We start from the raw sequence: 16,419 nt of genomic DNA on the forward strand, positions 1-16,419 counted from the left end.
ACCCCCTCCCCTGATATATAGAGAAAAAAAAAAGAAAGGTAGACCCAATGGAGAGAAAGGCACGGCTCCTTTTCAAGCTCTGACAGAGACAGTTCCTCACTAAGATTAGCAGGGGACCTGTCCACAGGACATTTGATCTCAGGCTTCTAAAATACTCAGATCTGCCTTATCAACGGGGGACTTAAGGTTCAGATTGCAGTGGTGTGGGTCTGGACTCCCACCAGAGACTCATGTAGTTAACGTATTGGCCTCCAGCCTGTGGCGAGGCTAGGAAGTTTACGATTTGGGTCCTCTTGAAAGGAACTTGGGTCACTGGGATTGTGACCATGAAAGGGATAATGGGACCTCAGGCCCTTTCTCTTTGCTTTCTTACATCTGTGAAATAAAAACCTCTTGTACAGTATGTCCTACTGCTAGAGACAAGGCACTGTGGCCAAGTGGCCAAGTGAGGCAGAACTGAGTCTCTGAAACCATGAGTCAAAATAAATCTTCCCTCCTTTAAAATGTTTTCTTCTACTTTTCTTTTTACAGTGATAGAAAACTGATAAACATGTAGGTAGACAGTGGAAAGCCCCGATCTACATTTCATTTGATGGTGTCACCTAAGAACCAAAGCATAGACTCTAGAATCTTAAGCTTAGGAAATTATGTATGCCAATCAGACTTCGGATCATTAAAGGCTCTCTGCAACTGGCTGGAAAATACATTTACTTTTGTTTTAAATTATGTATCTGTGTGTACGTCAGTATAAACATGAGTGAAGGGGACCCACGTGGTGAGAGATGTTGTGTCCTGCTAGGACTAGAGCTATAAACAATGGTGTGGATGCTGGGAATAGAATTCAGGTTCTTTGCAAAAGTAACAAAAAAGCCACAGGGTCATCTCTCCAGCTCTCCAAAAACACATTTCAATAACAGCAATCGTGATTGCAGCAATAAGAAGCAGAGCAGTAACATCATGTAACAATTATTTTTATGAGTCTCTGACATTTGATGAGTATGTCATGTGCCAGGAACTGATAGTGGTTGACATAAATAATGCCAGGCAATCTTCATTATGACCCATTTTGCAGGTGAATTGAACAGAACAGGGCTAAAAAAAATATAAAGAAAAGTCACATGGCTAACAATTAGTAGAATCAAGAATTAACCTGTCAGTTTGGAGAGTGTGCTTGGCATCTTACACTACTACATAGCTCACACTTGACATTTTACATCACACAACTCATAGTTGGCATCTTACATTACACGGTTCATACCTGGCATCTTACATTATATGGCTCACACTTGGCATCTTACATTACACAGCTCACACCTGGCATCTTACATTACACAACTCACAGTTGGCATCTTACATTACACAGTTCACACCTGGCATCTTACATTACACGGTTCATACCTGGCATCTTACATTATATAGTTCACACTTGGCATCTTACATTACACAGCTCACACCTGGCATCTTACATTACACAGCTCACACCTGGCATCTTACATTACACAGCTCACACTTGGCATCTTACATTACATGGTTCACTCCTGGCATCTTACGTTATACGGCTCACACTTGACTCTTTTTCAGCAGTTTCATTTCAGAACGCCTATCCCTTGGTAGGGCAGCCTGCTCTCGCTTTGACTGCTTCAAACTTGAATTGTGAAGTTATATTTATGTCACACAACCTTATAAACCATATATAATTTTGTCCACACAGACAGTCCTAAGTGAATCTACTCATAGACCATTTTGCAGAGAGGAAAACTGAGGTAAATTAAGTGAAAAGTTTTAGCCAGGAACTAGAACTCAGGCCTTCGTACACTAACTCAAAACTTTTCATGCAGAAGTCCCTCATATGTTGAGTTCAAATCTCATATCTTAGAATTTTGACCCACTGAGTCTTGTCTACAATACACTTGTAAGGATATATGCATATATGTATGTATATGCATATATATATATATATATATATATATATATATATATATCACTGTAATTAGGATAAGGGTTTTGTTTTTAAAATTACTTCCAAACACTGATAAGGGGTATAGTTGGGGCCATGTTTTAATTAGTACCTATTTCTTAGGCAGAGTATATTACCTCTAACAATGAAGCTATTTCTCTCTAGGCAGAAATATCCTTAGAGGAATGCCCTTTGAACGCTGTGAGGATATTTTCCTGCACCCAGTCACTCAGATGTGAACATAACAAATGAAATCCCTCCAGTCACAGTTATGCAGAGGAGATAGCTTAAGTTGGTAAAATTCTTATTGTAGTAACAGCCAGCTGTCTCTAGGAAGAGCCACGGGTCTGGGAAGAGGATGTTTCTGCTCCATCTTGAAGGCCCTGAAAGACCCTCAATGTTGGGATGCCCAGCATTTAAAGAACTTGTCATTTCACTGTTGGTTTTAATCAAACACTTGTGGAAATGGAAACTTGTCTTTCTCTTGACATTATCTCTGCTTGTTGTCATGTGCTACCATTAAGTTAACTTGACTCTCCTAAGAATCAAAATTTAAGCAGGAAGCTAAGAAATAACAAGATGAAGAAAGGATGAGTCTGTCTAACAAATATGAGGTACCCTTGTGAGTTATTTGGAATAGCCTCAAATGCCTTTTATCTTGGCAACCAACACATAGAAAATGTTTTCCTAATAGCTCCTAAATCTCATTATCCTAAATGCCAGAATATTCCCTTTTAAGGTTTTGAGTATTGTTTTTTTTACTTATTTTTACTAAACTTTCCTAATCATCTTTGTTTTCTTTAAAAACAGGAAATCACAGACCATCCCAGGTTAGTTCAAATGAACATTACATATTCTTTCTAAAACAAGCGATTTCTTTCCTTCTACTTGGCAACTGTAGGCAATATTTATCTCTCTCTTTTTAATATTGTGGAAGATTTCACTTTCCTTGGAAACTTCTGGGCTAGGTAGGCCTCCTTGGAGAAACATCTGATGCTAATCTGGATGCTGTCATGCCCTGGTAAAGCTAGAAAAGTGACATAGAAAGGCCTTTTGTGGTAGGAAACCAAAGACAAGCAGGGGACTGTGAGACAATGGGGGCAGAACCTGCTCCAGGAACAAGTAAGGGTTCTGTGACACTGTGAGATCTAAAAAATGATCTCACGAAATGTTTACGTACAAAGCTCATTTTGGGTCTTACTGACTGCCCCAGTTTTTAGCACGGTATGTTGAAACATTCTTAAAAGCTATAGAATTTCTGGTTAAAAGTTTAGCCTTTACCTTCATAAACCCAGTCATTAATTCCATTATATATTACATTTTCTTCTCCTGTCGATGTGATCCTAAGACTAGGTAAATGTGGTTCAATTTTAACGTAAATATCATTCTTCCAGACATATGCCTAAAAAAGATCGAAAAACATATTGATATCAGTAATCACATTACAATGTGTTTTATAGTGGGGTCTTAAAATATGATGCAATGAAGAAGATAACCATAGAGAATCTGTCTAACTAAGAACCTGTTCTTCAATTACAAGTATATAGTCAATGACCTAAAAATAATAAAGTTTTTAATATGTCGAAACAAAAAGGCTTGCAGTTGTCACTATGAGAACAATGAAGTGTGTGTGTGAAAGACGACCTAGCCCATAGACCACCTACGTGTGTGTGTGTGTGTGTGTGTGTGTGTGTGTGTGTGTGTGTGTTTGACAACCTAACCCACAGGTCATCTACACAGGATCACCTAGGCTTGTGTTTCTTGTCTGGAACATTAGTAGGGAGAATGTAGTGCAACTGCAGAAAAATATTACATCTTGTTATTTAAATTCTTTTGGGCTTCTAACATTCTTCTAGCACCATAAACAGGAGATACATCTACAGTGATTTTGAAGAGAGATTCAAAAATATTCAAGCACAGCAGATAAGGAGAGTGTAAGAGTTTAATAGGCATTTTCCCCTATTGTGAATAAGCAACAATAGAATCAATGTCTAGTACTTTTAATAATTCTACTTTTGGGCTAATTAAATAGTGTTTGGAGTAATGACCCTATATTACTAATGTAATGAGTGAAAAGGCTTTCAAAATGCGTACTTAATACTAGGGACAGTGTCATCTGCCTATGCAAGACTCGGCCAATCTTTTGCTGACAGGAGGAGAAATGTACTGACCAACTTATGACCTTCTGGTGACCATGTGATCCACTGTGTGTTATTTGGAATCTTCTCTTCTGTGATCACCTGTCTACAGAAAAGATAAGAGGATACATTTCCAAAATCATAACCCTGTGTGAGATATCCTTTAAAATTACATTTCAAAAGCCTAGCAGTCTAGATGGGGGAGTCACTGACCTTTTATTCAAGTCATAAATGCTGTAGGAAGCTGTGTAGGAATGTCTCCATTGCTGCAAAAGAAATCAGACATCTCAGGCTTTGGGGATTTCAATGGGCTGGCCATTTGCTCAAGATGACAGGCATGGCAAGAGGTCATTGCATAAGTTGCAAATTTCAACAGTACTAGCATTCCTTAAATTCTTAGAATTTTGGAATTGAAACCATATTTGAAATCATCCAGTAAAAAGGTCTTATTCTCTTTTGCATCACCCCCTTCAATAACCTTCCAAAGGATTACTGTGGGCCCAGGTGTCCCTTTGGATGTTGAGTGATATTAATGCTAGCACAGTGTACAGCAAAGATTTCTGTTTAAAAAAAAAAAACAAACTTCAAAATCTCCCCTTTCACCCACATAGCTTCTAAAATATTTAGAATATTTCTTAGTTTGTTAGAGGTAGTGATGATGAGGAATACTTAATATAAATATCTACTGTTGGAATTTTTAAAGCTATCTGAAAATATATTTAAAAATTAATATGTGTGTCTTCAGTATTAAGCAACCAAGCAGCTGAATCCAAGGTAATGAAAAGCAATGAGACAATCTAGTAAAGACCAGTATGAAATAAAAACATATAATGGGGGGCTGGTGAGATGGCTCAGTGGGTAAGAGCACCCGACTGCTCTTCCGAAGGTCCGGAGTTCAAATCCCAGCAACCACATGGTGGCTCATAACCATCTGTAACAAGATCTGACGCCCTCTTCTGGAGTGTCTGAAGACAGCTACGGTGTACTTACATATAATAAATAAATAAATCTTTAAAAAAAAAAAAAAAACATATAATGGTGAAAATCAATGGTCAAATGCTGGCTCTGTCAGACACTCAAAATTGCTACATACTTAACATATCAGAGAAATAAGAAATCAGTTTCAGAAACGAAAAGCGTGAGACACCACAACAGACCTGACAATCATTAAAAAGTTGAGACCCGTTATGAACCTTTTATTTTTAATAAACCATAAAACATAGAAACAAGGAAAATTTTCTTGAAATAGTCCTACAGCTAATAAAAAGCACATGGCATCAGTGAGTAAGAGTAAAGAAAATTCCATATCCAAATGACTTGATCAGCAAATCCCTTAGTATTTAAAACCTACAGACAAATGATACAACAGCTTTACTTAGAACTGTACCAACGTGGAAGCGGCTGAGACATCCTTCAATAACAGGTGAACGGATTGCCAGATTGTGATTGAGGGTAAGATAGGATACCACTCAGAGTTTTTAAAAACTATCAAGCACTCAGAAGGGTTACTGAAATAATTACGTGGCTTCTTGGAAAAGGCAAAACTATGGAGATAGTAGTGCTTGACTGCAGGGAGGGAAGAACAGACAAAAGACAGGGTACTTCCCACGATGGGAACTCTCATCTCCAGGACTTCTCAGTGTATGTGCTATATATTGCCACAACTCATGAATGACCCCAGTAAAACTATAGATTTGAGTTAATAATGTGTCAGTGGTTGCTCCTGCATTGTCACAGATATACCATTGTCGATGCAGGATGTTTATAGAGAAGACCCAGAAAAGGAAAATGAGGGCATATATAGGGATTTTTTTGCTTACTTTAAGCAAACTAAGCCTGCTCCAAAACATAGTACCTACTAGTTTTGAAATGCATTAGAGTTATGACTTACAAGGAGGAGTTCTGTGGTAGCACATTCCATTTCAATCGAGTAAGCAGTAACTGGAAATGATCCCTATATATTTCCATAGCATCATATGAATTAATATAAAATACAGAGGGAAACATGCTAGACTTTAGGGAACTAAGGGAAAACGGAGAGGGAGATATGTGATGTGTATGAGTATACTCTCAAAGTTGTGAAAAACCGCTTCTATGTGTGTATGTGAACAAAATTAAAGATGCTTTTGAAATTCCTTGGGTGCACATTTGTATTCTCGAGTAGTTGCATGGGTAAGAAAGCAAGTCTTCCTATTACTAAATAGCTGGAGTTTGGTACAAACAATGCAGTACTGTTTCAGAAACCAAGCTGTAATAAAATTCAAGCTTTGTCAGTAAGGAGGAAATTGGGTGCCGGGTAGTGAAACTGAACCACAGTCGGGGCTCCTAACCTTACTGTTTATCAGCCTCCGACACCCTCATGTCAACACGTATTCATTAAATTCCCGTTTCTCATGTGTCATACATTCCTTTTCTGGATCCTGGATTACTGAACACACTCCATGTTTGTTTCTTGGCAACGTCAAACATAATATTTTCCAAAGCCAAAAGGTGTGGTAGAATCTAGAAGCACTAAGATTGAGATCATCTTGAGATCATGACAAAACCCTCATGAGGTATAAAATAAAATAGGTTTATCAATCGCCTTAGCCTATAAACACTGGTGCCCCCACTTGCCTCCACTGAAGTTCTCCTAACTAAACAGGGCACATGGGAACATCCACTACAACACAGAAGCCACAACAAAATGTACCAAGAGCTATGACGGAGGCAGGGAAGGAAAGCATGCAGTCCTCCGTTAGCTCTAGAACGTGAGGGAAACCTGTGGAAAAGAAGATTCTAGAGCTGCGTTCTTAGTGGATGATTGCCATGGAAAATGGGAGAGGAAACACTGTAAAATAAAAGCTGAAATGCAAAAGACAAGAAAGGTTTAAGATGGTAAGGGCTGCCATCTCCCACCCTAGAAACGAAAGTCTCCACTCTATAAGGTCAGAGAAGCTGCTTTGCTAACTTCAGTTTTCCATGTGAAGTGCTTCCGTGACCATCACGCATAATCACCATAGGACAGAGAACACGGTCCCATCTCCAGAGTGTGCAGCAGGGAGCAGAGATACTAGGAGAGCATCCGTCCCAGTGTCAGGATGCCTAGTCATTCGCTCGTGTGTTCAGTCACTCATTAGTCTTTATTTACAACTTAGAAATAGTGCTTGCAGATGTGGTGCGACAGGATCTAAAGGACACTGGAAGAAGAAGATGCAATAAAATTAAGTTTTTCTCTGTTTTTGAAGGTGTTAATGCTATTACCTACACATTAGATACTCTCAGAAGAGAGAGAGGCAGAGAGAGAGAGAGAGAGAGAGAGAGAGAGAGACAGAGAGACAGAGAGACAGAGAGACAGAGAGACAGAGAGAGGAGATATAGTCCCTTGTTTGTAGCTACCTAACAATTTAGTGTTCTACAACAAAGCAGGCATGGACCTCTGTGGTCCAGTACAGTAGAGACTAAAATGTAAGGAAACTGGCAAGAAATATGGCAGGCAATAAATAAGTAAAGGAATATCAAAACAGCATAAATGTTAGAAAGAAAATGAAAGAAGGTGATTTGCTGGAGTGAAGCGAGGGTTGTAGGACAGCCAGAATGATGGGGAGCCATAGTAAAATGATCCAGGACAAGCCAGGAAAGAGGACAGAAATCAGAAAACACTGGGAAAGAAGACTCCAGCAGAAGGAGAAAGCAAGTGCTTCAGCTCTTGGATGGGTGTGTGATTGACACTTGAGAAAACCAAAGAGCCATGCGACTCTGAAGTAGCACAGGGCAGGGAAGTGTTCCTCAAACATGCCGAGTGTGGGACAGAGTGCTACATCAGCTCACAGACTGAAATCCTCACAGCAAAGGCTCTACAGAGCTGTGAGACACTGCTGCCTCATTCTGTGTGAGAGACGCCCCTGGAGGATCTAATTTACCATAGGTGTACTTGAGCTAAATTAGAATGTAAAGGAGACACATTGAATTCTCCCTGGACTGGATAGAAGGGTCTAGAAAGCACATGAAATCAAGGATGACAACATGCACCCCTAGTTTTGATTATCTAGGGCTAGCCAGGGAGCTGCATCTAACACTGTACCGCACCACACCTGTCAATACAGATGGAACAGTGAGCTGACCTGGTTCTCTCATCCTGCTTCATACATGATTAGCTTTTAACACTCATCACTGCCACCCACCAGTTTGCAGCCCCAGTTACTTGTTAGAATAATCGACACCAATAGAAAATTCTGATAACAGGTCAATCCCAGAAACTCGGATTGATTGGTGGCAAGATTAAAGCTGGGCACCAGGAATTTTTTTTTCCTCAGTTAAATTTGTTTTGGGGATGGAAATAAGAAGCTCTGAGTTACGTACATAAGTGCAGTGACTGAGAAGAGTCATGTAAAAGTGACACAGGCATCTAATGTGCTTAGAGTCGATGGGTTTGGTAGAATGAGAAAATAAAGCCCACGTGACAGATCCAAGGTAAATACCATGATGGGGTGCCACCATTCCGAGGTGGCAAAGGGAAGAGGGAGTGTTTGGCTTGGCCGGAGTCCAGCTGGGTTGGTCTATAGATAAGGTCACTCAACATTATTCCAGGAGAAAAAAAAAATCAAGAGTAGGAATCACCACCTTTGTATTCTGTCTTCCATATAGAGTATCTCTAGAGAGTTTCAGTCCTTCCAACCCACTTTAAAATTCTCTATAGAGGTAGGATGGATCCCAAGGGTGTGGTGGTCTCTGGATCCATCCCATCTGCAGACACCAAACCCCAACACTATTGCTGATGCCAAGATGTGCTTGCAGACAGGAGCCTGGTATGGCTGCCCTCTGAGAGGCTCTGCCAGCCCCTGACTAAGACAGATGCAGATACTCACAGCCAACCATTGGACTGAGCCCTAGGACCCCAGTGGGAGAGTTAGGGGAAAGACTGAAGGAGCTGAAGAGGATTGCAACCCCATAGGAAGAATAACAATAGTGATTAATTGGACGCCCCCACCCGCAGAGCTCTCAGGGACTAAGCCACCAACCAGAATTGGCTCCAGATACATATGTAGCAGAGGACTGCCTTATCTGGCATCAGTGGGAGGGGAGGCACTTGGTCCTGTGGGGGCTTGATGCTCCAGAGAAGAGGGATGCTAGAGGGGTGAGGAGGGAGTGGGTGGGTGGGGAACACCCTCTTAGAGGCGAAGGGGAGGAGGGAGGGGAGGGGGTGATGGAGGGGAGACCAGGAAGGGGGACAAAATTTGAAACACAAGTAAATAAAATAGTTTTTTAAAAATGTCTCTACAGAAAGTACCCAAGGAGCTGAAGGGGTTTACCGCCCCATAGGAGGAAACACAATATAAAATAACCAGTACCCCCATAGCTCCCTGGGACTAAACCACCAACAAAAGAAAACACATGGTGGGATTCACAGCTCTAGCTGCATATGTAGCAGAGGATGGCCTAATCGGTCATCAATGGGAGGAGAGTCCTTGGTTCTGTGCAGGTTCTGTGCTTCAGTATAGGGGAATGCAAATGTCAGGAAGCAGGAGTGGGTGGGTTGGTGAGCAGGAGTGGGGTGGGGGTGGGGGGGATAGTGGGTTTTCAGAGAGGAAACCAGGAAAGGGAAATATCTAATTAAAAAAAGTAAAAAATAATGTCTCTATAGTTGACAGCTGTTATCAACTCAAAAAATAAAATAAAAACAAAAATAATACTACTAATAAAAGCTCAGCTAAAGTGCCTGGTGACCACGAAGATGTGTAACTTGATGATAACTTTTTTTTAAATGTCTGTTCTCATCTCTATGTTCCATAGGTGACTGGGAGATGCTGAATGATCTCAGTAGAACCTTTGTGACTAGAGCTAAGCTCCATTCAAGATTGGCTAGAATAAAGTTGGGATGTAGTCTTTGGCTTTGTCTAGATTGTCTTCTGGAAGATGAGGACGATAACATCTTAAAAGCAAGTACTTATTGAAGGTCATACTACATACATAGGCTGAAAAGAGGGAGAACTAGATCCTGTGTGTACAAGTCAGACACAAAGTTACTTTAAAGTTATATCATAAACTCCTATGATAAATCTTATTAAGCTATGTCATTAATAGTCCTAAAGTATCAATTATGCCTTTTGGTACTTGAAATCATTCAAATATATTTCTTTAGATATATGCAGTAAATTTGTCTTGTATTAAAAAGGAACATATATTTGATGCATGCTGAATGAATTTTTCTGTCAGTGGCGTTATTAGATATTATCTTTAAGTATGCATATACTTGAAGTCAGTTAAAAAAAATAACATATTTGTGGGATTTTAAAGTATCACATGAGAAAGCATTTCCTTTACCTTCACGTAGTTGTATTCCAAGAGAGCAAACAGTCGATCAGGTGATACTGAATGGTATCCAAAGCCTTCCTGTTGACCAAGTGAAAGAAAGGAAACTGGTTCAAATGGTTCTCGATCAATCGGTGGGTAGAGGGAACCCTACACATACAGATACAGCCTTAGGGACAACCAGTTGCAAAGAGATAACACAGTCACCCACACAAATGACAGTGGTATGAGGTGGGCAACCATGCTTGTTAGAAAGCCAGGGAGGGGAGGACCGGCGGAAGAGGCATAGTTTAGAGACAGAGGGAACTCTGCCCACAGGAGGGAGGCCATGGGCAGGAAGCCAGTATGGAAGAGAGTGGAGTGTGCATATTTAGAATGTTTGAGGGTTGCCTGTAACCCTAATACAGCATGCCTGTGCCAACACGGTGGAATGTGGGAGGACATTAAATCCCTGAACAGGTCATGAACTATGAACTAAGGGTTGTTTTGTTCATGAAGATGAAAGTACTATGTCTATTTTAATTATTTATTTATTTTTCCCCAAGATACCCTGGTGACACGTGGCTGAGACCAGAAAGAAAAGAGGCGGTCTTGTATCAGCCTGGTCTCTAGAATAGAAACAGAGATACGGAATGGGAATCTGTGACAGGAAGTTGACAGGAAGGGAAAGAAATCAATAGAAACCTGCAAAGCTAATTAGAGGGAAAGTGAAAGGTTGTAAAATTTCCAGATGAAGTGACTTGGAGAGCCAAGTGGTCATTTCAAAGATTGGGAATTGAGCCAGAAAAATATGATGGCTTGAGACACTAGGGCACTGAAGAGGGAAAAAAAAATATCTAGTTGAGTTTGGGATGCTGAGCTGCATTGCATATGCCCACAGGAACTGTGGAGGAGCTAGCAGGCTTTAGTTAGCGCTAATGTATGTATGAGAATCAAGGACAAACACTGAAGCCATAGATGGGCATGTGGTTTACCCAAGGAGAGGGAAGGGGCCAGAGCGTGAAGACAAAGCCGGAGGAACACTTACATTCAAACACACAGCTAGAGGAGGAATCATCAGAGGAGACTAAAGAGTAGCCAAGGTGGAGAACATGTCAAGGAGAGAAAGATCCACTGGGCCGTGGGCTGCAGAGTCCACCAGGATGAGAAAGGAGTCCTCATGATTGGAAAAGAAAGGGAAACAGTCCCCAGAATTCCATACGTGAACGAAGTGTGTAACTAAACCTACAAAGGTACTGTTCTCCAAGAAAATGGAGCTGTTTCCATGTTCAGCATTGAACAGCAAGATATTGTTCTCTTGTTTGTAGAGGTATTCAAAATCTAAAGAGAGAAAATGGGCAGATCAGTATGACAAATTGCTATCAAACCGGTGCGTGAGCTAATTTTTTTAAAAATTAAGGTCACACAGGGCACCTAAACATGCTGTGTGCCAACAGAAACAAAGAACGTTGTACTAAACTCATCTATACGCCCATCATTAATGCCAACCTTCCAACGCAAATTTAACTCTTTACAGAATATAGCAAAGAAACCCTTCAGTTTCTCCCTGTCTCCTCCTTTACATTCCCCTCCCCATCGTCCAAGACAGTGTTTCTCTGTGTAGCCCTGGCCGTCCTGGGTTCATTCTCTAGACCAGACTCGCCTGAAAGTCAGAGCTCTGCCTGCCTCTGCCTCCTAATACTGGGATTAAAGGTGTGCACCACCACCACCAGGCTCCCTTGTGCACTTCTAAGCAAGAACAAATATTGCACAGAGCTTCAAAAGAAAGATTGTAACTTCTCACTGACCAAAACTCTTGCAACCCAAGCTCTCTAGAATGAATGTGAACCTAACATTCCCATCCAGTGAGGCACGAGCCTTACCTGAAACCCACCACAAGGAGTAGGACTTGACCCGAAGGGTACTCTTTAAATAGTCGGCTAGTGAGTACGTTCTGCGGCTGTCAGCTGCCGCTTCATCTGTTGGTAGGAAAATAAAAAGAGGAAAATATCCAGTGAGGTAGAGTAGCTCAGGTTTGGATAAAATAATATACCTGTTCACAAAATGTTAAAATAAGCCTCACAACATGCAACCTATGTCTTAAAAGATTTCAGATTAGCTAATGTAGTAAGAATTCCTTTAAGTGTTTAATATTATGGAAGCAAGTTTCACTGAGAATATCTAGATCAGCAATATTATCAGAAATGTAATCAGTGCATTTTCCAACAGCCATAGTTGAGGACAAAGATAATTTAATTGTATGGCATATTGTATTTAGCACAACATGTAAAAATATTATCATTTCAGCCTGTAACCAATATTTAAATGTTATTAATGAGAGTTTCCATAATCACTTTTTGTACTAATTCTTTAAAATCTAGGTTTGACTTGGAGCTCATTTCATTTTAACTATGTGCATTTCAAGGCGATAAGTACATGAGACCAGTGACTGATATAGGAGATGGTGTAGGGTCAGATGGCCTTCTGCTGAGGCCTTCGGGACATCCCACGTCCTGTTGTTCTTCAGAGACCTTTGGTGTATTCAGATCTTGGTTTCTATCACTATTCTTCACTAGTTGACTTGGTGGAATCAGTGGAGCTCTATATTCTGCTAGTAGGGACCCAAATTCAAATCATTTTTTAAAAATTCCCCCCCTGGACAGTGGTGGCACATGTCTAAGCCCAGTACTCTGGAGGCAGAGGCAAGCAAATCTCCGAGTCTACAGAATGAGTTCCAGAATAGCCAGGGCTACACAGAGAAGGTCTGTCTAAACAACGGACAACAATAACAACCATAACAACAAAAACATGGTTCTTGTTATAGTGTGTGTGTGTGTGTGTGTGTGTTGGTATGTGTGTGTGTTTGCTTGAGGAAAACCACACATGGCATTGAATATGAGTAGAAGTATGAGTATACCTTGCCTTCCTCTTCTTCCTTGCCTTCCTTTACACTGCATCTGTGATCTAACTCAGATCTTCTGGCCTGGTTGCAAGCTCCTTTACCCACTGAACCATCTTGTTGGTCCCTAGAATCATATATTTTTTTTTATGATTTCTTTTATTTCCTTCCACTTCCATATACATAGAAACAAGTACCTGTTGATACTTGTTTTCTAGGGGTTGCGACTTCAAGTTCTCAATTGCTGTCCCTCCTCCATACCACCAACACAATGCCTTTCAGCCTGGCGAAGCTCCCTGTGTTTCTTTGGTACCTCCAGGAGCATTTGAAAGTCTTTGCGTGGCACTCGCCGGCCTCCATTGTCTGATACAGCATTCTCTCCTCAGCTCATGTCCACAGCCTCCTGATGCCCTCTCAGCCACGCCATGTGATAGGTGACTGAACACAGGCACCGCCTCTACCTCTATCTTTCCTACCTCTGCCCCTCATCCTCACCCATTTCCCTGAAAAGGCTGCACCTGCTTTTGCTCTCTGTCTCTTTAATTGTTTCACTGATGGCTTCCATTCTGCCCTCCCTAATTCGCTCCTCATATCACTTCACGACTTGTGCTGAACTTATTAAACTTGTTCCTTAAACATTTTATATACATATACAGTACACTCACCCCTGTCAATTCCTACTCTTCCCTACTCTTCATTCCAAGTTCACTTCTTTGTTTTGTGAGCCAAGGCACGTAACGGTAACGAGCGCCATCTAGGTGAGCATGAATATGAACCGCTGAACTGCAGGCTGGTGGGTAAACCAGGGGATGCACAGCTCAGTATGACTCCCCTCTCTCAGAATCCACCAGTAGCCAGTTTGGGTAGGGCCCCAGGAGTTCTTTTCTCATCCATGAACTGACTGACTGTTGGCAGGGCCAGACTTGTGTAGGCAGCTTTTCTACTGTGAGTTCAAGCTTGAAATAGCTGTGTCACTGTATTATGCAACCCATCTCCCTATCTTCTGGCTCTTGGCAATGCTTCCTAGGCCTTCAAAGGGGTGGCATAGATATTGTGTTTAAGGCTGAAGACTTAAAAACATTCCTTATTAGCATTTGAGCTGGTAGAAGTCCCTGAGTTCACCACAGTGGCACAGTTTTTTTGTTAAGGGGGGTAACTAAATTCTGTCTGATTCAAGACCCACTCCACACAAGGGAATTCACGTCTGATACTGTAAACTGGTAAAAATCTCATAACTAAGGTGGTCTCAGATCCCACTGGGTAACATACTGTTGTTGTTTAGCTAAACTGATGGAAACTGCCTTCTAGATACGTGTTCTCATACACATGGCCACGCATGTCACTCTTAGCCTTAAGCGCCTCTGTAAAGGGAACCATCTTCGCCGTGAGAAGAGCCTCTGTGTTCACTGTGCGGTCTTCTCAGGCAGGCCATGTGCTTTTTAAACAACAGGACTTGCCCAGTGAGATGATAGGACACACACACACACACACACACACGCACACGCACACGCACACGCACATGCACAGGCAGAGGTTTTATTACTTAATGTAAGATTTTATCACATAAGTATTACAAAAAAAAAAATTTACTTTACCACAAAGTAAAGTTACTCATTCGCATCACCCCAGAGACTAATCACAAAGAACCTAACGTCTTTTCTCCACACTCTCAAACGTTTTTCATGTGCATGGACACGCCTAACCACAGCACCAGCCACATCACAAACATGGCAGTAAACGCTGCCCTTTCCAGTTACTCTTCAAAGCCCGTGGGAAATTCTCTTATAGAAACTGTCCTTTCCAATGAAGTTTTTAACAGTAGTTCCTTTTGAGCTAACCTGATAATATCTGCCTATTGCACCCTCTGCTTCCATAGATAAAACTGCTACACTCTCCTAGTTAGCTCATAGATGCTAGACAGGTTGAAGAGATGTACAAAGCCCACTGGCTTTTCAGTTCAACTTTATGTGTGTCCCTGTAAGCTGCTAAAATAATGATGTTTATGAGCAGGAAGACAGAAAATGGGCCAAATCCATTTTTGAACTTTCTTCAAACAAGAAGCTAAGTATTGTGCTACTGAAAGTGTTTTGAAACTCTTACAGCAGAAAGAAGAACACAACTAGATTTGATCATTAATGCTATCAATTGTCTGAGTCCGTCTAGCTATTCTGTCCTACCTCGAATAGTTGAGAAGGAAGTTTTCTTTGGTAAATATAAATTCATCTACCAAGAGCTACTCGTCCACTAGCAGCACAAGAAAATAACACCCACAAATTTATAGAAATTGAAATATACTAACTATAGACAGTCACAATCTTATTCTCTTCTGGCATAGAGTCGGTATATACCCATAAAAGTGAAGAAATTATGTTTATGTAAATGCACACATGTGTATACAATGGAAGAGATACCACCACCACAGAACATATGCCATTGGCTCTTGATTTTGAGAAAGGCGAAATGGATGAATCAAGGTAATAAATCACATGACTCTACTTTACCTAAATTATATTGTATGGACATTTGTTTATCAATTAAAGTTCTAATAATTTTAATTGATAATTAATTAAAATTCATAATAGAGTCCAGAGTCCCTTGAGATTGCCTAGTATCCAGTGGGCTATTATTTCCTTCATGCTGCTTTCCCCACTAAACACTTACCTCTTAGCGCCCCTCTGGCATTGCTCAGCCTGTTCTCTCATCAGCACATAGCTTTTCTAAGCCCCTCATCTGTGCCTCACTTTGGCTCCCTTCAGCTCCTGACATTCCTTAGGGATCTACATGCAGATCAAGGATGATGACTCACGGTGCCTATACACCCGCAGGGACCTACACCAGCCTTGCCTTGTGTTAGGTTCACTTAGGTGCTCAGGAGGCTGAATGCAAACCACTTTCTATCTGGTCACAAACAGTCCCAGAGTCTGGCCACACTAGAGCAAGTAGAACAACAAATATTCCCTGTGGGTTGTTTTCAGGGTTTTTTTTTTTTTTTTTTTTTTTTTTTTTTTTTTTTTTTTTTTTTTTTGTTTTTTTTTTTTCTTGCTTTTTGATAAGCAGGATACATTGGAAGACAGTTTGGAAACATCTAGATAAGCGAGTTCTGTGAGATTCGAGTGCCAAGTCCAGGTTTTGACCTTTATCAGCTTCACAGTTTG

General features: G+C 40.9%; 1 protein-coding gene across 1 annotated transcript in view; it reads right to left on the bottom strand.

The window, feature by feature from the left end:
* Window positions 1-16,419, bottom strand: part of Dpp4 (dipeptidyl peptidase 4) — an 82,369-nt gene that overhangs the window by 44,793 nt on the left and 21,157 nt on the right. The window contains exons 3-8 of the mRNA XM_021192699.2: window positions 12,249-12,344; window positions 11,615-11,706; window positions 10,399-10,467; window positions 4,309-4,361; window positions 4,129-4,201; window positions 3,239-3,359 (exon numbers count right to left, since the gene is read on the bottom strand). Of these exons, the coding sequence (XP_021048358.1) occupies window positions 3,239-3,359; window positions 4,129-4,201; window positions 4,309-4,361; window positions 10,399-10,467; window positions 11,615-11,706; window positions 12,249-12,344 (504 nt within the window). The remainder of the gene's footprint in view (window positions 1-3,238; window positions 3,360-4,128; window positions 4,202-4,308; window positions 4,362-10,398; window positions 10,468-11,614; window positions 11,707-12,248; window positions 12,345-16,419) is intronic.

This window comes from Mus pahari, chromosome 3, assembly GCF_900095145.1.
Source record: "Mus pahari chromosome 3, PAHARI_EIJ_v1.1, whole genome shotgun sequence".
Taxonomy (NCBI): domain Eukaryota; kingdom Metazoa; phylum Chordata; class Mammalia; order Rodentia; family Muridae; genus Mus; species Mus pahari.